At 38.8% G+C, this 22,913-nt stretch overlaps 1 protein-coding gene across 1 annotated transcript in view; it reads right to left on the bottom strand.

The window, feature by feature from the left end:
• GHR (growth hormone receptor) overlaps positions 1-22,913 on the bottom strand; it is a 290,282-nt gene that overhangs the window by 6,135 nt on the left and 261,234 nt on the right. The window contains exons 5-9 of the mRNA XM_060091665.1: positions 20,599-20,771; positions 16,075-16,253; positions 10,851-11,016; positions 8,751-8,841; positions 1,808-1,877 (exon numbers count right to left, since the gene is read on the bottom strand). Of these exons, the coding sequence (XP_059947648.1) occupies positions 1,808-1,877; positions 8,751-8,841; positions 10,851-11,016; positions 16,075-16,253; positions 20,599-20,771 (679 nt within the window). The remainder of the gene's footprint in view (positions 1-1,807; positions 1,878-8,750; positions 8,842-10,850; positions 11,017-16,074; positions 16,254-20,598; positions 20,772-22,913) is intronic.

The following is a 22,913-nucleotide window of genomic DNA, read 5'->3' as shown; positions in this document are numbered from 1 at the left end:
TCTGTTTGGTTTTACCTTGTTTGGGACCCTCTGTGCTTCCTGTACCTGGATATGTTTCTTTCTTTACGTTTGGGAAGTTTTCAGCTTCCCAAATACATTTTCAATACCCTTTTCTCTTTCTTCCCATCCTGGGGTCTCTATTATGCATAGATTGACATGCTTTATATTATCCCATAGGTCTCTTATATTGCTTTCATTTTTATTTCATTTGGCTTTCTGTCTGCTGTCTTGATTAGGTGATTTCCATTATTCTATCTTCCAGGTCATTTACTCATTTTTATGTATTATTCATTCTGCTATTCATTGCCTTTAGTGCAGTTTTCATCTTGGCAAATGAGTTTGAAAATTTTTTTGGTTTCTTTTTATAGTTGCTAGTTCCTTTTTATAGTACTCTGCATTTCTATCAATAGCATTTCTTAATTCCTTCAGTATTTTCATTATCTCCTTTTTGAAATCGGTGTCTATTAGACTGAAGAGGTCTGTTTCATTGTTCTTTCAGGGGAATTCTCAGTTTTTTAACTGGGAGTGGTTCCTCTGCTTCTTCATTTTACCTTTTATCTCTCTTATTCTGTGAGTTTAGGAGAAAAAATGATCTACTGTGGTCTTGGAGGGCTTTTATATGTGGGAGTGTCCCTGTGTAGTTTGTGTGGATTTAATATTTTGGTACAAGGGCTGTTTATAGTATTGATACCTGTCACCTCTTTCCTCAGCATGTGCTGGCCATTATTCTCTTGATAGGGCATGTGCAGATGCAGTGGCTGGCGCCTGGTCCTGGCATTCTCTGTGGCAGTAGCAGCTCATGCGCATCCCTGGAGCACAAAATGGGAGGTGGCTCACAACTACTCCTGGAGTCTGTGAGGGTGGTGGTGGTAGCTCATGACAGCTCTTAAAGCATGGGGGTTGGGGGTGGTGGTGGCTTGTGATCACTCCTGTAGCTTGTGTAGGCAGTGTCCTGCCATCTGAGAGCACGTGCAGGGAGAAAGGCTACAATGGCAGGTCTTGCCTCTCCTCTCGCACACCACCCAAACAATGGTACCTAGCCTCTAAGGTAGCCCAGGCTTCCTCTGTGTACATCCTCTGGTGCAGTTGCACCAAACTCCAGCCCTGTCAGGCTCTTTCTGCACAGCCCACCACCTGAGTCCTCTCCCTGGGTCTAATCTCTGAAGCCTGAGCTTCAGCACCCAGTCTCTGCCCGCACTGGTGGATGTGTGTCTCCGGCCGGGGAGTGCTGAGCGGTGGCACTGACCGTCTGCAGGTCTCTCTCCATTCTAGCTGCTGCAAAACCGGTTCCTGCATTTTCCTCAAAGGCTCTAAAAGTCCCACTCTGTCCTGGCTGATCTCCATGATGGTGAGGGGACTTCCCAGGGTGCAGGCATCTTTCCTCTTTCACAGCTCTCTCTCAAGGGGTGCAGGTCCCTTCCCAATTCCTTTCTTTTCTTTTTTCTTTTGTCCTACCTGGTTACATAGAAATTTTCTTGCCCTTTTAGAGGTCCAACGTCTTCTGCCAGCATTCAGTAGATATTCTGTGAGAATTGTTCCACATGTAGATGTGTTTTTGATGTATTTGTGTGAGGCAGTGAGCGTCACATTCTACTACTCTGCCATCTTGATCCAGTAGTCAAGAACTTTTAAATACATAAGACATTCTCATAATTTTGAGTTGTATTATTTAAAAACTTTTTTTCCAGAAGAAATACAAAAAATAAAATGTAATACATATAGCTTACAAAAGGTCTCAACATAAGACATTATTGTTCAGGTATCATTTAATTAGTGTTATGTATAATTTAGATAATTTATTAATTACCTTGAGGAGATCTGGATCAATTCCTTTTATCTTTGGAACTGGAACTGGGGGTAGTAGCAACATCTTAATCCTTGAAAACAAAATTTTGTTTTGATGTCAGTTATACATTCAAAAATGTTGACAGTATTATTACTAATATAAAGTAACAGAAAATTTGGAATAAGTATAACCTGAGAAAGGAGGAAAGCATTAAGCAGTAAATGACAAGGCAAAACTATAGAATAAAAAAAAACAAACCCTCATCTGAAACCAATTTAAGTAAAATGCAATTTTCTTATAACTTTTCTTTCATAATGTCTTTTATTGATAGACAGTCTTAGTACTGGAAGTTAGAAATTTAATTCCATCTGAAGCCAATTTCCATGTCAGTTATAAGGGAGGTAATTTTAATATACATCTCATCTATAATTTGTAGAGGAAGGGAAGGGGAGGAGAAAGAGCCAATCCATGTGGAGCCAACATTATCTGTACCCTTAAAAAAGAGTGGGTTGGTATAAGTTGATACCACAAATCCACATGAACTATAAGATTATCCAAGGCAATCTCATTAACCAGGGTGTTATTGCACAGTTCATTTCAGTTAGGACAGACTAAATTTGAACTATCTCTAATCAATCAGTATGGATTTGTATACACAAGTCTATGATGCACTTAAAATTTCTGTTCCAAATATTTAAGTTCCTTTTTGACCATAATTCATTTCAATATCTGTCCTGCTTGTCTTGTGCCTGATTGTATCCTCAGCACTTAGAACAATGCCTGGCACAGAGAAGGTGCTCAATAAACCATTTCTTGAATAACTTTGAGTAAATCATTTATCTATTTCATTAATGGTGTAACTAGAGTTTTTTTTTTTTAAAGTCAACATTGTGGCTGTGGAATAAAGCTCAGATATTATTATAAAACACTGATGAAAGAAATCAAAGATGACACAAACAGATGGAGAGATATACCATGCTCCTGGATTGGAAGAATCAATACTATGAAAATGACTATACTACTCAAAGCACTCTACAGGTTCAGTGCAATCTGTCAAATTACCAATGGCATTTTTCACAGAATTAGAACAAAAAATTATACAATTTGTGTGGAAGCACAAAAGACCCCGACTGGCCAAGGCAATATTGAGAACGAAAAACAGAGCTGGAGGAATCAGACTCCCTGACTTCAGACTATATTACAAAGCTACAGTAATCAAGACAGTATGGTACTGGCACGAAAACAGAAATATAGATCAATGGTACAGGATAGAAAGCCCAGAGATAAACCCATGCACCTATGGTCACCTAATCTATGACAAAGGAGGCAAGAATATACAATGGAGACAAGACAGCCTCTTCAATAAATGGTGCTGGGAAAACTGGACAACTACATATAAAAAAAACCAAAAGAGTGAAATAAGAACACTCCCTAATACCATACACAAAAATAAACTCAAAGTGGATTAAAGACCTAAATGTAAGACCTGACACTATAAATCCCTTAGAGGAAAACACAGGCAGAACACTCTTTGACATAAATCACAGCAAGATCTTTTATGACCCACCTTCTAGGGTAATGAAAATAAAACCAAAAATAAACAAATGGGACCTAATGAAACTTAAAAGCTTTTGCACAGCAAAGGAAACCATAAACAAGACAAAAAGACAACCCAGAGAATGGGAGAAAATATTTGCAAATGAAGCAATGGACAAAGGATTAATCTCCAAAATATACAAACAGCTCATGCAGTTCAATATCAAAAAGACAGACAACCCTATCAAAAAATGGGCAGGAGACCTGAACAGACATTTCAGCAAAGAAGACATACAGATGGCCAAGAGGCACATGAAAAGATTCTCAACATCACTAATTATTAGAGAAATGCAAATCAAAACTAAAATGAGGTATCACCTCACACCAGTCAGAATGGCCATCATCACATATCTACAAACAATAAATGCTGGAGAGGGTGTGGAGAAAACGGAACCCTCTTGCACTGTTGGTGGGAATGTAAATTGGTACAGCCACTATGGAGAACAGCATGGAGGTTCCTTAAGAAACTAAAAATAGAACAACCATATGCCCCAGCAATCCCACTACTGGGCATATACCCTGAGAAAACCATAATTCAAAAAAATTCGTGTACCACAATGTTCATTGCAGCACTATTTACAATAGCCAGGACATGGAAACAACCTAAATGTCCAATGACAGACAAATAGATAAAGAAGATGTGGTACATATATAGAATATTACTCAGCCATAAAAGTGAACAAAATTGGATCATTTGTAGAGATGTGGATGGACCTAGAGTCTGTCATACAGAGTGAAGTAAGTCAGAAAGAGAAAAACAAATATTGTATATTAATGCATATATGTGGAATCTAGAAAAATGGTACAGATGAACCTATCTGCAGGGCAGGAATAGAAAGGCAGATGTGGAGAATGGACGTGTGGACACAGTGGAGAAGGGGAGGGTGGGATGAACTGGGAGATTAGGTTTGACATAAATACACTACCATGTGTAAAATAGATAGCTAGTGGGAACCTGCTGTATAGCACAGGGAGCTCAGCTCGGTGCTCTGTGATAACCTAGTTGGGTGGAATGGGGGGGAGGGAGGTCCAAGAGGGAGGGGATATATATATACATATAGCTGATTCACTTCACTGTACAGGAGAAACTAACAACATTGTAAAGCAATTATACTCCAATTAAAAGAAAAAAGGAAAAAAAATAACATTGTGGCTCTGGAATAAAGCTCAGAGATTATCCATTCCAATCTGATTTTTGGGTATCAGCTGATATTCTACTTAGTGTGAATGAACGTTTTTTGAATGTTTCCACCACCTTTTTACATAATCCATGGAATAAGCCAAATTCCATAAGTTGTGTTTGAGTAGACTCCACTAGGTTTACTCTGTGGGACAGTGTTGAATTGTTACTGATGAATAGAAGTTATAGAAAAAATTCATGTTATTAATAACTGCTACCATTTTTGAATGCTTATAAACCACTGTGAGATGTATCTTGCACTAAACTCTGGGTCGGCAAATTACGGACTACGGGCCAAATGTGGTCTGCCCTCTGTTTTTGTAAATAAAGTTTTATTGGAACATGGTCATGTTCATTTTACATATTATCTATGTAAAATAGTTTGCATATCATCTATGGCTGCTTTCATGCCACAGTGGCAGAGCTGAGTAGTGGTGACAGAGATTGCATAGCCCAGAAAGCCTAAAAATTTACTGTTTGGTCATTTTTAAAACAACTTTGTCAACCCTTGCACTGAACATTTCATTTAATCCTTACCACTACCAGGGAGGCAGAAGACATTATCTGTGGAAAGATTTAGATATTTAAGGAACATGTTCAAATCACACACTAATACTTGGCTCAGCTGGCGCTCAAATCCAAAGCAGCTGTCTCCAAAACCTGGGCCCTTTGCCTTCTGTTGCACTGATGGGTTAACTTGGTTCTGCATCTCTAAATGAATAGTTCACAGGTTCAAACACACAGAAAAATGCAACAAAATCCCAGTTACAGGAGGCAAAGTTTTCTAAATGTCTAATGCTTTACTTTGTATGGGTGCCTCTTTTTTTTTTTTTTTTTTTGAAGAGGATGATGCATTTAGGTACTTGTTGATAGCTTTCTAGGAGTTGTGGTTGACTTTAGGCCAGGGTGGCAGACCCTGCAGCTTGGAGGACCCAAGCCAGTAATGCAACTGAATATAGCGGGCCTGGTACAAAGTCATAGGGAGGGATGGGAATGGTGACAGAGAACATATGCCCTTTGCAAATGGGATGGTTGTTGGTCCTCTGCTTCAGCACATGTTGCCATGCAGGAATATCAATCCAGTTTCACTAGATCTCTGTTTTTAAAGATAATCTGGTAATCTGGATTTTTGTGTGAAAATTCCCTGTTTTATAAACACTTTGCAGGAAAACCTTTACTCCAAAATCAAAAGAACATAAAACAACAAAACATGGATCTGCAGGCTGAATTTGGCTTTCAGGTTGCCAGTTTGTCACTTCTGTTTTATGTTGATTCAGTTATTTCTTCCTGGATTAGCCATAGCTTGAAGGCTGGAAGAGGTCATATGGTGGGAGCCACAGAGTATAGAATAAAGATAAACTGGCATGAAACTACGTTTCTGATTTTTCTGTCATTTTATTCAAATCCAAATTACTCTATAAATTTTGCTAGAGTTGACTCTTAATGATCTGGACTAAGAAAGGGAGCAGTGGCTTGGTGTGTGAACTAACAAAACCTCAAGCAAAGACAAAGTGCACCTGAAGTCCTTTACAGTCCTGAAGTTCTGGGGTAAACTGGCATAGCACCTCATTCTTTGAGTTTCATTTTAATTGTTCTTTCCACACTTGCTGTCAGCTATTTTCTACCATTTCCTACTTTCAGTAGAACATGGAAATTTAGACAATGATAAGGGTTTTTATGGGTACATGAGAAAAGAAAGGTTAATTGTTTTCCATGGAAAACTTAATTTAGAACAGGAAATTTGGCAGTACAAATTTCCAAAATTTTTCCCAATGTGGTGATTTTGACCAAGCGTCATAGTTAAGAACTTCATTATTCATAGAAAACACTCTTTTAGACAAAGGTTAATATATTTCCTTTGAAATTCTATTTGTTTGGAATATTATTTTTTCTTCCAAATATTGTTAACTAATGTAATTTTAAGCAACATAACAAATTTGCTTGGTCTTCATGATGACTTGAAATTGACAACTAATGTTAAAAGTAAATTCCATTATGTACATAGTGGGTTTATCTACTGCAGGTACACATAAATTAGCCCATCGCCTAACTGTACAGATCAGTGAATTCAAATTAATCATCAGAATAATTTGACTCCTTTGCTGTTGGCATTGCTTAAATATATAAATTACTTAAAATCCTAAATACTTATTTACTTATTTACTAACTCCCCCCCAATTGAAAAGTGTGTTATCCTGCTTTATAATACTTGTGTCTAAGATAGTAATGTTGCTAGAAAGTTAGATAGAAAATAAAATTCTACAGAGCGAATTTTGTTTTCTTCTAAGCTTACATTATAAAATTGGAGATGAAACTACTAAAATAACCCTTCCTACATTCACTTGGAGACTTTTAGCATGCTTGACACTCTGGAACTCTAGAATTCTGAGAATCCTTCTCTCTACTGAAATTCTATTTTGATGTTTACAAATGCTATACAGCTTCAAAATATAAATTAAAAAGCTTTTACAATATATTCACATAGATCCTACTTTGATTTGTAGATGCCTCTTGGCTTCACCTGGAGACTTGTCTTTAGTTCTAAGTAGAGTAACCGTCTTGGTTTGCCTGGACACAGGACTTTCAGTGCTAAAACCAGGAAAGTCCCAGGCAAACAGAGTGTTAGCTACCCTAATTCTAGGAGAAGGGGCAAAATTAACCCATGGGACTTAAAGAATATTCTAAACTACCATATGACTCAGCAATCCCACTACTGGGCATATATCCTGAGAAAACCATAATTCAAAAAGAGTCATGTTCCACAATGTTCATTGCAGCTCTATTTACAATAGCCAGGACATGGAAGCAACCTAAGTGTTCACCGACAGATGAATGGATAAAGAAGATGTGGCACATATATACAATAGAATATTACTCAGCCATAAAAAGACATGAAATTGAGTTATTTGTAGTGAGGTGCATGGGCCTAGAGACTGTCCTACACAGTGAAGTAAGTCAGAAAGAGAAAAACAAATACCATATGCTAACACATATCTATGGAATCTAAAAAAAAAAAATGTTCTGAAGAACCTAGGGGCAGGACAGGAATAAAGATGTAGATGTAGGGAATGGACTTGAGGACACGGGGAGGGGAAAGGGTAAGCTGGGACCAAGTGAGAGAGTGGCATGGACATATATACACTACCAAATGTAAAATAGACAGCTAGTGGGAAGCAGTCGCATAGCACAGGGAGATCAGCTTGGTGCTTTGTGACCCCCTAGAGGGGTGGGATAGGGAGGGTGGGAGGGAGAAGCAAGAGGGAGGAGATAAGGGGATATACATATGTATATAGCTGATTCAATTTGTTATAAAGCAGAAACTAACACACCATTTTAAAGCAAGTATACTCTGATAAAGATGTTTAAAAAAAAAAAGAGAATATTCTAAATGTAAGAAAACTGGCAGCCGGTACCAGTAACTTTTCCTATGTTTTGTATTAAAAGTTCCTGTAGTCTGTACTGAGTTTCTTTCAAGAATGAAAATAGAATAATTAGTCTTTACAGCTTAAGGGAAATTTAAAGGTCATATAATCCAACACCCTCAAACTACCCATGAGAACATGGAGGCCTTGATGGATTAAGGGACTCAAATGAGATTAAACAGCAGTGGCAGAATAATAACTGGAACCTGCCTTTTGACTGCAAGAGAATGCAGAACAGAATCTCTTCAAGCTTAGAATTTTATCTGTGTTGACAAAAGCAGATGAAATACCAAATCATAACTATCCAAGCAATTTCAATAAAACCCAAATTTACTTAAAATCGTCATCATATGAAGTCAAAAAAGGTTTTATTAGATTGAATTATCTAGGTGGTTTTAGTTTACCACTTAAATTTCCTCTTACATCAGGACTGTGTCAGACTCAGCCAAAGCCTCACTGCTGCCTATGGTCCTGGAATAAATGAGCCAATTTTTTCAGACCTTTGATGAGGTACATATCACAAGGTGTATAGTCACTAGCCTCAGCCTCTTAATGTCCTATGCAACTTTCCAGATAGAACTGAGACCTGTGATGTCTCTGTGATGAACACAACAAAGTGGTAAATGTATAACTGGAGATAACGTTTCACTGGGTTGAAATATTTCACTCATGATTCACAAAAGAAAACATCAAACAATAAATGGAAACACGTATGTTTGCTAAATAACTGGCAAAAACATATCAAAGTATGTTATATCACACTTACCTTTGTTGTTTAGAAAATATGAATAAAAATAATGTCACCATTAGTCCAAATATTCCAAAGATAATAAATAAGAACCATGGAAACTGGAAATCTGAAAAACATGAGAACAACATCTCACTCACAGAATTATGAATAGTTGAAGTTTACATTTCACTCTCCTGTTCCACATAAAAAATTTCCTAATTTGTATTCATCTAGTAGAGTCAGTGATTTCATTTGTTAACCACTGAAATAGAGTGCAATGACTTAGGAGTATTTTCTGTTCCAAGAACACCTCTATCCACTTCTTCAGATCCTTTCATGTACCAAAAAAAGAAAATCAAAGTAAAGAAACAGCATACAGTTTAAGCACAATCCATGTTTATACAAACAAATTGCTTTAAGCACCTTATGTATTCAGGGTATGTCATTAAAATGCTTCAGCTCTAGGAAAAATTGATGCCTGTTAATATACTACTTTTCCTAAATAATGTCCACTTGGTTCTTTTTTTTTTTTTAAAGTGTGGTGATATTTTTTATCCTCCAGATTGAGGATCCATCAAAAAGATGGGGGCAGAGTTTTACTTTTGATTCATTACTGAAACTTTTTAGACATGCAGGGCATACATTTTCTGCTTAAAAAATATTTTTTGACAGAAGAAAATCAGTACTAGGACTCCCATCTTCAGATTTTAGTATAATTTGTATCAAATTTGTGGGAGTCTGTAAAACTTCTATTTCATTTCTCAAGAACAAGTGCCACAGTGGCAGAGGTTGACTGCTTTTAAGGTGGAATTTACCTTAACGTTGCTTTATTAAAAGTAGGCTTTTATGTTGTAATATTTTATTTATTTTCTTATTCAGTTATTAAAAGCCCCAAGGGAGATGTTATGCATATTATAAAGAATTAGTGGGGGACAGAATATCGTTTTTTTTGTATCTTGTGGTACCTATAATTTTATATCAATGATATACTCAGGAACATAATATAAAGCGAGAGTTTAACTTTTTTCTTTTTTAACAGAGAAGAAAAGCTTGTTTAAAAAATGTTTTTGTTAAGGAATTAAATGCCATCACAATAAGCTTAAAGGGCATGTGGCAAATGTGCTTTTAACCTGAATTTCATTGTATCAAGTATCATTTGAAACAACAAGCCTGTTGAGTAGAGCTTAGAAAAGATGGTGCCATAGACATTTTCATTTGTGTTATATAGTATCACGGATTCTACCTGTACTATAGACATTTTCATTTGTGTTATATAGTATCACGATTCTACCTGTACTGTAAGTGCAGAAATATAAATTTAATTTCTCTGTAGCTTGTGATTGTTTCGTTAACAAACCTCAGACCCTCATGTGGCACTGTAAACTTTCTGTTTTTAATGGGGATGAGTTATAGCCAATTCCCATTTGGGAGTGATAATACTTTATACACTTACTATTCATTGTTAAGCAGCCTTCTTTATTTCTGTATCCAAAAATTTTAATGCTTTTATTCTGAATTCATAGGTCTCATTTCTTTAAACTATATGTTTATATTTCTTTTATATAGGATCTTCAAATACTCCCTTTCACTCTTGAGCGTATCTAGCACACAATTTATTAAGCCTTCCTCCAGGTAAAAGCCACACCCAAACTTTCTAAAACCAATAAACACCTGCCATTGACTAATTATGCTGACTCAATATTAGGAATTCTCTAAGATGCCACATAGATAACCATCCATCCAGATTCAGAATTTCTTCACTGTGTATATGAAAAACATTTTTTTCTGATTATAAGTGCAAAACAAACTCACAGAAATATAGAAACAAGGAAATAAAGAAATGAAGAAAAGAATCACCTGAAATTCTTTTATCCAGAGATACCCCACCCCCTCAATCAATAGCGTGGTGTATCTTCTGCTCTTTAACTTGCACCTACCCCATGACTTTTCCTGAAAAATTCAAAAATGAAATCCTCCTCCCTCTTTTGTAATGGAGAGTACCTGTTACAGGCAGTGAACTCAAGGTCCCTCGTCCTGACAATTGATGCTAATGTATCTTGATCTGGACAACACCCTAAAAATCCCTGTATGTTGACAAAAACCATGTTGGCTTCCATCTTAATCTCTTAGGTTTACCTTCTTCACATGCAAATGGTCTCATCTGAGGAAGTGTTACAAAGAGCACCTCACTGAACTCGCCATACTTTTCAGAGTTTCGTTGTCTGGATCTCACACGCACTTCATACTCTTTATCCAGTCTCAATGAGTACACTGGAACTGATGTTGACAATACAGGGTCCATCTTTCAAGACAAAATATAAAACTTACTGGTTAGAGAGTCAACAACTCAATGCAATAAGCTCTATGAGGTGTTTCTACATTTGTATTCAAAACGAATTTCTGTAAAGTAGGCAATGTTTTAAAATGCCCTGGTGGAGTTTGCTATTTAGAGAAAGATCAAGGCAAATAACTTAGTAACACAACATTGTAAATTAACTATACTTCAATTAAAAAATGGTAAAAAAAAGAATCATTTTGTTAAATGGGTAGTGGTCTTCAAATTTATTTTGGTATAAACACAAAGATATGATAGACTTGTTTAAAGAAATGTAGCTATATCTTTGCATTAGGCTGTCAGATATTCTACTAAGATCAAAGCATAATAGAATTATAGTGAATGTCAGAATTATAAAGATTACAGATACACTGCCTACCCTTTGGGATATTACATTCTTATGTAAAGACATCAGAACTGAAAGAAACAAACATATTTCCTATATCTATATCTGTTCTTTGGAAATCCTGGGTAGTCATTCATATGATCACAGAATTGGAAATTGTCCTAGAAAAATCATAGTTGTCTTAATTAAACTTTCAAACAATTCTATCAGCTTGCTCTAGAAGGCTTAAAGCCACCTCAAAATGGTTTGCTATTTAAAATTTGTGAAGAAAAGTCACTGGAGGCCTTTGGTAACAACCAACAGGATTCCACAACCCTGAAGGCCAGGATGTTCCTTTACCTTCCCAGGGAAGGGTAGGTGAGGCTATTAGACCTTTAAGACATGTTGCTATCAAAGAGGTTAGACACAACTAATGATGGTGTTTTCCTCCAAGTCAAATATTCAAAGCAGGTATCCAATATGTGCTTTTCTTGTGTTTTTGGGTAGAACATCTTGTTCCTGTTTATAGAAAATTAGGAACATTCTCTTCTTCAACAGCATGGGTTTTTCACATAAATAAGATTCTCATAATTTGTTTTATTAAGTCAGAGCCTGGGCCTTCAGCTTCTAAAACAAATTTCCCTTCACCTCAGTTAGTTTCTACTCACAAAGTACCTCTTTTTTTCTCCTATGTACACAGAGTGGTTAGTTTGCATCTTTTATAGATGCTTAATATATGGACTATTTGTATACCTAAAATGCTTCTGAATATTAAATTCATCGTATTATTTTTCTTAAACTATTTTAAAAAGCCTATGTTTCCATTCTTGAAGCCCTCATTTCTCTGTCACTGTCACCAGTACTATTTCTTTACAGATTTCATTAATAACAAAAGCAAAAAGGGACCCTCGGCCATTCGACCCATAGCCCCCTCTCCATCTTCCCTCACCCTTCCACACCAGCCACACCAAACTCAAATTGGCTCACAGGGCTCCTAATACCCACCCTGCTCCCTGCTACCTTCCTATGAGGGAAAGCCTATTCTTGGCTAATTCTCAGTGCAAGTACTGCTGATATTCTAAGAAGCCTCTTCTGGCAATTATCCCTACTCCATCCTGCCAGGTAGTACACATATTACTTCTTTTAATTCATTGCTCTAATTTCTATATTATACTGCAAATTCCCTGGGGGCAAACGATGCCTTCATTTTCTTTACATTTCCAAAGCCCAGCACAATACCAGGTATATAGTGGGTACTCAAGAGATGGCCAACACAATTGTGGATAATTCGACGCCACCCATTAAGTCTTTAAAAAAAAAAAACCCAACAAATTCTTAACTTGGTTTAGCAGGTAAGTAGTTGTAAGCAACTACATGGTCATTAGAATTACTTTTATATTCAAAATGTGTTTAATAAATTAAAAATGGGCATAGTAATACCAAATTCAATATTGTCAAATGTAACATGAATTCCTAATAGAAGCAACAAAAATTAGCCTTTTCCTCCTTGACTTACAACCCTCTCTTCTTTTTATGCTTATGCCTCTTGTTCTCATAACCAAGTAGAATGTAAGTCCTTCAAGAGAGGTCAATTCCTATAGATGGGCCCTTGATACTCATGACAATTCTGAGATACCTTGCAAATTACCAGACTTATAAATATCATGAATTTGTAACTTCATTTGTAAAGGTAAGTAAAGTAAAAGTTAATTGACCCCTTTGGACTACCTGATGAGATTTAGCAGGGGTGCAATGAAAAGTGCCGCAAAGCCAAGTTGGGATGCAGCCCTGAATGCTCGACCGAGTCCCATGCTCCCACGCACCTGGCTCAGAGTGTGCGATTCCTATCAGTGCCTCGGCTGGGACAGAACTACAGGCCATGGACTTTCTGTGTTCAAACTTTTGGCACTCAATTTGTGTGCTGATGTTCTGACTTACATCTTTGCTTTTTCTAGGTTGTCAATTTTTTTTTTTTTTTTTTTTTTTTTTTTGCGGTACGCGGGCCTCTCACTGTCGCGGCCTCTCCCGTCGCGGAGCACAGGCTCTGGACGCTCAGGCCCAGCGGCCATGGCTCACAGGCCCAGCTGCTCCACGGCACGTGGGATCCTCCCGGACCGGGGCACGAACCCACGTCCCCTATATCGGCAGGCATACTCCCAACCACTGCGCTACCAGGGAAGCCCCTAGGTCGTCAAATTTTTGTTTCAGGTCTCCTCCACACTCTTAAAAATGATTGAGAATCCTAAAGATTTTGGTTTTGGGGGGTTATACCTATCACTATTTACCATACTAGAAACTGAAAATGAGAATTTTAAAAATACTAATTTCAAAATTAAAATAATAGATTTTATGTTAACATGTTTTTATAAAAATTATTGTACTTTCTGAAACAATAAAGTTACAGTGAGAAAAGTGACATTGCTTTACATTTTTGCAAATCTCTTTAATATCTGGCTTAATGGCTGTATTTTTACAACTGTCTCTGAATTAAAACTGCTAGGATGTGTTGTTTTGGTTGAGGTGCATAAATAAAACTTGGTCTCACAGATATATAGTGAGGAAGCGGAAGAGATATTTTAATACTCTTTTCAGATAATTGTATATATTCTTCTTTAACACCAACAAAAAAACTCAGTAAGTGGTATTTTCTTAAAGGTTAGTTGCAATGTGGAATCTGAAACTCTATCAATGAATCTTTCACACTTCATTATATTAAAATCCACCATTCCATCTAGTACTTTGAATGGATCATTTCCCCATGTGTGGTTTTGGTTACAGTATGTACTGGTCATTTGGAAAATACTGTTCACTGAGTTATGCATATTTTCTAAATGTTCACACATTTCACTATACAATATTTTAAAAAAACCTCACTTTTGCTTATATCACCATTGATCTCATTAGGAGATCTTCAAAGGTTGGGGAAGCTATCAAGCTCACAGCTGCAGATGGCAAGTTTTCCAAAATTCGAATTTAATTTTGAAAGCTCAAATTTTCTCATTGGCAACAAATACTGTCAATTGTTTTTCCTAAGTGTTAAGTTCACTTTTTCAAGAAATGTTGCCAAGTATTTGCCAACTCAAATATGAAAAACCATCCAGCTGTTTATCAGTTATTCTTTCAAAGTAAAAATGGTATTCCAAGCAAAAAGCAGCTAGTTCTAGCAGGCCACTCAGGTGTTTAAATGCCTTTTCTCAAGATAACCAACCACACCTCAGTATGTAGCTGCAGTGCTTTATGTGTACTTCCCATGTGTCACACAGAAGATTAAAAAGCTACATACTCAGAAGTCGTGATTTAATAAAATTAATAATACATGCAGCTTCATCGAGGACATTCTTATGTGAAACTACCTCCCCCCAGCCCTGATCACTGCTTCTTAACTGTGAGTGCATGGTGGTGAAGAATACAGTGACTGTCAGTACGATTTGGAATTACTGCCTTGATTTGTGCTAAGGCAGCAGCAGTGTTTCCACCATTGTGTTTGTACCATCTGTGTAAATCTCGACACAGTGAAAAAAGGAAAGAACATTCTAGTATTATTATGAAAATAGTCTTGAGCTTGTGGACTCCCTGAAAGGGTCCTAGGGACCCTCAGGGGTCCAAAGTTTACACTTTGGGAACTGCTGCCCTGGGGTGCCTAGCACTGTGCCTTGTGCATGGTAGTTATTTCAATACCTGGTTGCTGAACAAATGTTTGACTGAAGCTTGAATTTAGAAAGCCTTGTTTGACTCAGCATCCAGCCAAGCTTTTCTGCACCAAGTTATGGAACAGATATCTAAATTAAAATGATTCCACAAACAGAACCTTGAAGCCCAATATTTAACTGTGCACAGCTGCTCTAAACTTAACTTTCCTCTAATGACAAAACTGGCTTCTTTCTCAGCAGTTCACTGAATGGACAGGGCCTGGTGTCTCAAAATTCTGGGAGTGAGGCTGTGCCTGGCTGCTGGGCACGACCTGGTGACCAGCCAGAATCCACTTGGCTTGGCCAGGCCTGTGGCTGTGGCTAGACTGATTTAGAACTGGTTACATTGGGAGCAGCATGATAATCCTGGTTTCTTCTTGTTGTGTGCCATGTGGACTTTATCGAAGTGCCCAGTTCCCATACACTTGTGGGGTTCAGAGGTCAACCAGTACCATGCCACTTGCTTACATAAAAACCTCTTAGCTTGATTCTCCCTTGAGGTATGTAACAAAACATCCTTCTGAGACCTCTAGGGGATCAATTCCCTCCCGCTCTGTTTCCCTCCTGGAGTCACTCAAGAACTTATTTTAATGGGGGTCTGGTGAAGAGTAGCAACTAAAATCATGGGAGAATATTTAGCCACAGCTCACTGTTGACCTTGATTATAACCCTTCCCATGTTTAGCCACATCCTCAAAGGCAGCAAAGTGGCTAGAGTGCACGATATTGTTCTAAAGTTCAACTGGATACCAATGATGACTGGGGAAATATAGTTTTCCTTTCCTTCCATAGGTTTCTGTATAAAACTCCATGTAAGCATTTGCTGTCTTAAAGAATTCCAAGACGATATTTTACTGATTATATCCATTTTTCTCAAATAAGAAATTAGAGAGCATATAGCATGGGCATGTGGTATTAAGTCAAAAGGAAGTCTATAAATGAGAGGGGGTTGTTAAATTAAAAAGAAGAAAAGTCAAGGGATTTTTAAATGTGAGATGTAATGATATCTTACCATTTTCCACTGGGTCTCATTTACTTCTTTGTATTGCAGTTCATACTCCAGGACTATCCATCCCTTCTGAACATCTGCATTTGGTGGTGGTTCCCATCTCACTTGGATATCTGCATGAATCCCTGTTAAACTGATGTTCAGTAAAGTCCAGTTGAGGCCAATGGGTGGATCTGGTTGCACTGGGCATTTCAACAGAGAATTAGTACACAGACACAGCTCGATATTAGTGGAATGCTTTCTTCCGAAGAGACTGTTACTTTATACAATTTTATTATTCAAACTCTTAATTCTTCCAATATTCCCACTTTATGGGAGAGTATCATTTTTTTAACATCTTTATTGGAGTATAATTGGTTTACAATGGTGTGTTAGTTTCTGCTTTACAACAAAATGAATCATTTTTTAACTTAAGGATGATCTGTTTCTAACTTAAGGATGATCTGTTTTTAACTTAAAAAGCCCCTATAAAAATGTCTTTTTGAGTTTAAAATCTGGTCTATAGCTATTCTTAAAGATTTGCCATGTTTTACACTTCTTTTGGCTCTGATAGGATTCATACTTTGGGATTTTGGCAAAGGAATTCACTTTAACTCAGAACTGAAGGAAGAGAGAGTCTGAAAGATCTATGGTATTTAAACATGTCTCTGTTTTGGAACCAAGGGTGGAGAAATCTTTTTTCTTCCAAGCTGTATGTGACCTGGGGCAAGATCTTTCTTATTTTCTTTCTCATTTCTTGTCTTTGCCACTTCTGTACGGCTACAGAAGCACAATCCTCCCAAACACTCAGGAAATATTCCTTAGCTTGCCTTCCTAGCCACATGTGATCATTTCTTCAGATATAAAATGAAGGCATTACACTGCTCTCTCAAATGGTAATGAATCAGTGTTTTCTGTGTTTTACTTAACTGCATGCTACTGACCACTGTGGAGTGGATACTACTTTTTAAAAAATGAGAAAGTCCCAATTTGACTAATCATGACCACATTTTGGAAATTAAATTAAAGGGATTTGCAAAATAGCTAAGCTACCCACATCATGATAGTTATACCTCATCTTTCTGGATTTGTTGGAGACTGATGAATTCTGAAAAACGAAGCTTAACCCTTTATAGGACTGAACTATAAAAATGTTTTTAATGCAAAATTTTCTCCAACTTATTACTCATGTTGCATCTTACAAATCTTCCTGTCTACTTTAAATAGAGGATATAGAACTGGGTCCTTTATGAGAAGGCTCAGTACCACTGTTATGAGCATAATAATAACCTCTTCCTTACTTTTATGCTTATTTCTATGTGCCTTAGTTGACACATTACAGTGTGAGAAACACTCTGAGATGTTTAAAAAGCATCTGAAACTGAATGCATTCAAAGGCAAGTCTTCTGCCTGAAGCTTGCTCCTCTTCTACCTTCCCTGGTTCTGTTAATGGTGACTCCATTCCTCCAGTTGCTCAGGATAAAAATGGTCAACCTTCCGGGACTCATCTTTTTTTTTTTGCTGTACGCAGGCCTCTCACTGTTGTGGCCTCTCCCATTGCGGAGCACAGGCTCTGGACGCGCAGGCTCAGTGGCCATGGCTCACGGGCCCAGCCGCTCCGTGGCATGTGGGATCTTCCCGGATCGGGGCACGAACCCATGTCCCCTGCATCGGCAGGCAGACTCTCAACCACTACGCCACCAGGGAAGCCCCCAGACTCATCTTTTTTTTCACCATCCCACATTCTGTCAGCTGTACTTTCAAGATATTCCCCCAATCCACCCACTTCTCATCACCTGCATGGCTCTAACCTGGTCCTAGCTATTATCATTTTTTTTTTCTGCATTAACCTCCCAACTAGCCTCTTCCTGTGGTCCTTGTCCCCCTTCAGTCTATTTTCAACACAGCCCTCGATACTGTGGACATGGTGGTCACCTTAAGTTAGGTCATATCACTCATCATTTAAAGCCTTCCACAGGCTTCCTATCTCACTCCAGATGAAAGCCAAAGTCACACAATGGCTTAAAGGGTACCTTAGCTTTGACCCTCTGACCTCTGGGATCTGGTCTATGACCACACTCCTCCTCGCTCTCTGTGTATCCCCTCACTACCCCCTGCTGTTCCTTGAGAGAGCAAAGGCATGCTCTCGCTTCAGGATCTTTACCCTTCCTGTGCCCTCTTCCCTCAGGTAGACACGTGACTGTTCTCTCATTTTCCTTCTTTACTCAAGTGTCGCTGTCTCGGTGAAGCCATGTCTGACAACGCTACCATTGCAACCTCTCCAGCATGCTTTTCTCCCTCCCGATGTTATCTCTCTTTCCAGCATGGTCTCTTTCCACCCTCACTGGGAAAATGTCCCACTAGGGCAGACGTTTTCTGTCCCCAGCACCTAGAACACTGCCTGGTCCAAGGAAGAGACTCAAAGATTGGCTGAATAAACTGAATGAATGACAAATGCCTAAGTAATATATGCCTTTAAATCCAAAGACGAACCCTGTGAGGTCTAGTAGAATGCATTCACAATACATGAGGAAGCTGAGGCTTGTGATTGTCATCTTCAGATCTAGGTTCACCTCGGTTCTTTTTTGTCTCTCACTCTCAGCTCCCTCCCTTCCTGCTTTCATGGTAACTCTGCCCGTCATCATCTTTTGCCTTGATTATCACAAAGTCTTCTAATCCCCATACCTCTAGTCTGTGCTATTCCAATCTACCCTCTACATTGCAGCAAGATGAATTTCCCTGAGACAATAGTACCATGCTGTATGGCTTTGAGGTTAAGAGCATGGGCTCTGGAGCTATGTTGCTTAGATTCAAATCTCAGCTCTGCCTACCAGCTGTCTGACCTTGAGCTAGTCATTGATCCCCTGCTTTGGGGATCAGTTTCATCATCTGTAAAATGGGGATTATAACAGAACCTATCTCACACAGTTATCATACCTGATCTATGGTAAATGCTTTGTAAGTGTTAGCAATAAATATCCTGAGGTCATTTCCCTGCTTAAGCATCCTCAAATGTACCCCTGGGCAGTAAGGTAAGGTCCAAATTCCTCTGTGGGGTACACAAGATCAATTGATGATTTCTCTGGCCAACGAGTCAGGCCTGCCAAACTGCTCCTGAGTCTGTGAACATTCTGTGCTGTTTGTCACTTTTGGAACTTAGTCGCTGTTGGAAGACACAGTCCATCTTGTATAACTGGCAACTCCTGCAGATGCTTTAAGAAGTAACTGAACTAGTCACCATCTCTGTGCAGCCCCTTCTCATCCCTCAGGCCCAGTCAATCATTCACACCTCTGGCCACAACCTTGGCTTGCTGTGCATTCCACACACCTTGAGTCCGGCACCTATTGTGCTGTATCACAATTACTTGTTGACCTGCCTGATTTCCCTACTTGACTGCGTCTTACTCGTTCTGTAGCCAACACACCCAGCACAGTGCCCAGCTCATGGCAGGCACTCAGTGAAAGTCAGCCAGGTAAACGAGTGGGGCTGGCTCTTGGCAGGGTCAGGGTTAGAACATGGGTCTTGACACAGTAGTCTTTCTGCTACCCATTTAGCCACTAGACAGCTACATCTATTGACGTTAGGGCATATGTATGAGTAGTTCCTCTAAACTGTATAATTGGGTTCTCTTTTCTGCTTGGTACAGTTTTCTCAATCTTCTCCCTCAAAGTCAGGCTATCAGATATACTTGTTTCCATCTGCAACTTCTACCCACACTCTCTCTGTCTCTTCCAGTCTGCTGATGCCTGGGAAACCACACACAAGAACAACACATCTGAGAGAGGCTCCAAGGAATTCCTATAAGCAACAAATGAGCTTTGTGGATAGATTTGAGGCACCAATGTCAGCTACTCATGGTCCTTCTTTGATTCTTTCTATTTAGCTGTTTATACTATTATAGTATAAACATGAATATTCCAATTACGGTTGTTTGTTTTGTTTCGTTTCCCCTGTGTCCACATGATGGGCAAGGGATAAGCTGTTTGGATCTTTCACTTCGTTCATTGAGCTGATTACCTCCAGTGTTTGTTTTGAGATCTTATAAACATGTCTTTAAACTGATTTTGGCTGTTCTGTCAATGTAAAATTCCAGAATGATTATGCCTTGTGGTAAAGAAAATCTAGGCATTTATTACAGCAATGACAGAGATCAAGGCCAATGTATTTCAGTAGATCAGAATATAATAATCATACCAAATCATTAGGAGAGAAGGAATCTTAAGAGTGCATTGAGTTTGTCCCTTGCAGGGGCACACAAGAATACAATCCAGCTTTAGAGACCTTCTCAATGAAAAGACTCCATAAGACTCCTATTCTTTTCTTTACAACATTTACTGCCAGATTTTTTTCATGTGAGAGCCAGCCCAAGCTCCCTCTGCCCTTTCTCTCTTGTTCACCAGCTGATCTCATGCACTGTAAAGGAGACCTTCATCCCTCTACAGAGTGCAATGACACAGTCTTCCTATTTGCATACACTTGGACTTTGCAGCCTTCCCCACTTATTTAATCTAAAGCCATGTCAAATAAAACACAAACCTGTGATTTACCTATTTCCTCAACAGAGAAACACTTCTGATCCACAGTATCACCATTGTTAGTTAGCTTGATACAGTAGGGGATCCAAATGGAGGTATAAGATGAATTAAAGTAACAGCTGTTTTCTCCAGCAGAGACATAATCGGGGCATTCTTTCCATTCTTGAGTCCATTCTTGAGTGCTCCTGAAATGGAGGGTAAAAAAGGATGAGTTGTTCCCCCAAATCACGCCATAGCTTAAGCCAAAGCAAGGTGCTTGGCAGTCAGATTCAATAAACTGGGACACAACTATGTTATGAGCAAGTATCTTAGTGGCACCATTTCCAAGAAGTAGCACATCTGGGGATTGATGATCAGTGTCTGTAGACCGATAGAAGGCCATTTGGTACTTCTGCCTATACTAAAAGCATCCCTTCATTGACTGAGTATAATGTGCCAGCTCCTAAATTAACTGATTTATTGGTAGGTACTTCACTATCCCCATTCTGCAGATGAGGGTACTCAGGCTTACAAAGATTTAAAAATGTTCCTTTATTAAAATACTGCAGAGAGTCAACCCCCAAACTATAGAGATTCCCAGAGAACAGCTGAGTCTTTAAACCTGGGTATTCCCCCAACTTATGGTGGAAGAAACCGAGGCAGCACGCTGATGGTATTCTGCAGGCTGTGACGTGGAGATTTGGGTGGCCCTTAGGTGGAAAACTGGCTACCGCCCTACTCTGAACTGCTGCATCCTGTGTCCATCTCTCCAAAGCTGTCCATTGTTTGGGGGGGATGGTTTCCTGTTGCCTTGAACTCCTTCCCATTCTCCTAATTTTTTTCCCTTAATTACATGAAGAGCCATGGGAACATTTCAAACATGCTGGACATCCAGGTAACCTTTAAGAAACATGGAAGTCCTAGGATTTTCCCCTCTACTTATAAAAGAGACAAAAGCCATGAACCCAGAAATTCAAAAAAATTCTCCAAACTGAGAAAGCATTTTTCTTCTCCATTTTGTAAATAGAAATGGACATTTAATTATAATATCAAAAAAAGGAAAACAAAAATGGGCTGAACTGAATCAATGTGTTTGCCTATCACTTCCTTTTTTGGTTTCTCTACAAAGAACAAGTTCATCTTTTCCTATATCTTCGATCAGATAAGAACAAACAAAACAAGTCATGAAGGATAGATGGACACAAGGAGAACACTGAAGAAATCAGAAAAGCTACATCTCCATATTTAAATTCTACCATAGAGTTATTCACCTCTATCCCACTCTACAGAAAGCATCATTTACCCAGATGACTTAGAACAACAGCAGGATGTGTGTTGAAGAAAAAAGAGATGCCAGGAAGTTCACTGTGGGAGGACGTCAGTTTGGGGAAAGGATATTCCCTGATCAGCTGCTAAGGGGACCTTAACAAAAATGCAGAGCAATCAAAAGATTGCTCAGACTCAAGTCCATCCCAGCAGGAACTGAGCAAACATGTGAGACAATGTGACACAGCTCTCCTCCCATTTCCCATCTGCTTGCCTGACTGAATGAGTGAATTCAGCAAGCCATCATTGGGTGTCTCCAATGCAAGCAGTATGTAAGCATTATAGCTGGCACTAGCACTGTGTGGCTATAATGATTAATAAGACTTGATCACTACCTTCAGGCTAGAAGACAACTCAGAAATTACCATCCGAGTACTTTCTTTTTCTGTCTCCTTTATTCAGTATACTGATATTTCATAAGCATTGATTATATATAAAACACTGTGCCAGATATTATGTGGGATTCAGGTGAATTACTCCTGCCTCAGGGGAATGACTGAGAAACTGTATCACAAAGCAGTGTGGCTAAGTGTTTACCCGTAGTACACACTGGAGTTAGAAGAGGGAATGATTGCTCTGGCTGTTCATGGAAGGCTTCAAGGTGGAGGTGGTGTTTTTAGCAATCTTGAAGATGGGTAAAAGTTTAACAGATGGCAATAGGGAAAGGAAGAGAGGGAACAGAAGGCAATGGAATAATTGGGAAAAACTTTCTGAAATTAGAATTGCTACTTAGGTGGGGTAATTGATTATTTACTTACTCTTCACTAGGCTATCGGCCGAGAAGGAGGTTTATAAGTCAAGGAGACATAAAGCCAGGTAATCTGTGGCGGAAGGAGAAGGGGGTAAGAATAACCTTGTGTCGGCTGAGGCGCTTGGGGCTGGCAGGCCAGACTGTGGAGGTCTGTGAGCATCACGGGACAACAAGGACCCTGCAGGCTGTGGGAAGGCAGGATGAAGAGCTGGGAGAAGACACATGTTTCCTTCTTTACAGCTGTTTCCCAAGTTTGGCACGAGGAGAAAAG

This window comes from Mesoplodon densirostris, chromosome 3 (assembly GCF_025265405.1).
Source record: "Mesoplodon densirostris isolate mMesDen1 chromosome 3, mMesDen1 primary haplotype, whole genome shotgun sequence".
Classification (NCBI taxonomy): domain Eukaryota; kingdom Metazoa; phylum Chordata; class Mammalia; order Artiodactyla; family Ziphiidae; genus Mesoplodon; species Mesoplodon densirostris.
This window is presented reverse-complemented; position numbering and strand designations above follow the sequence as displayed.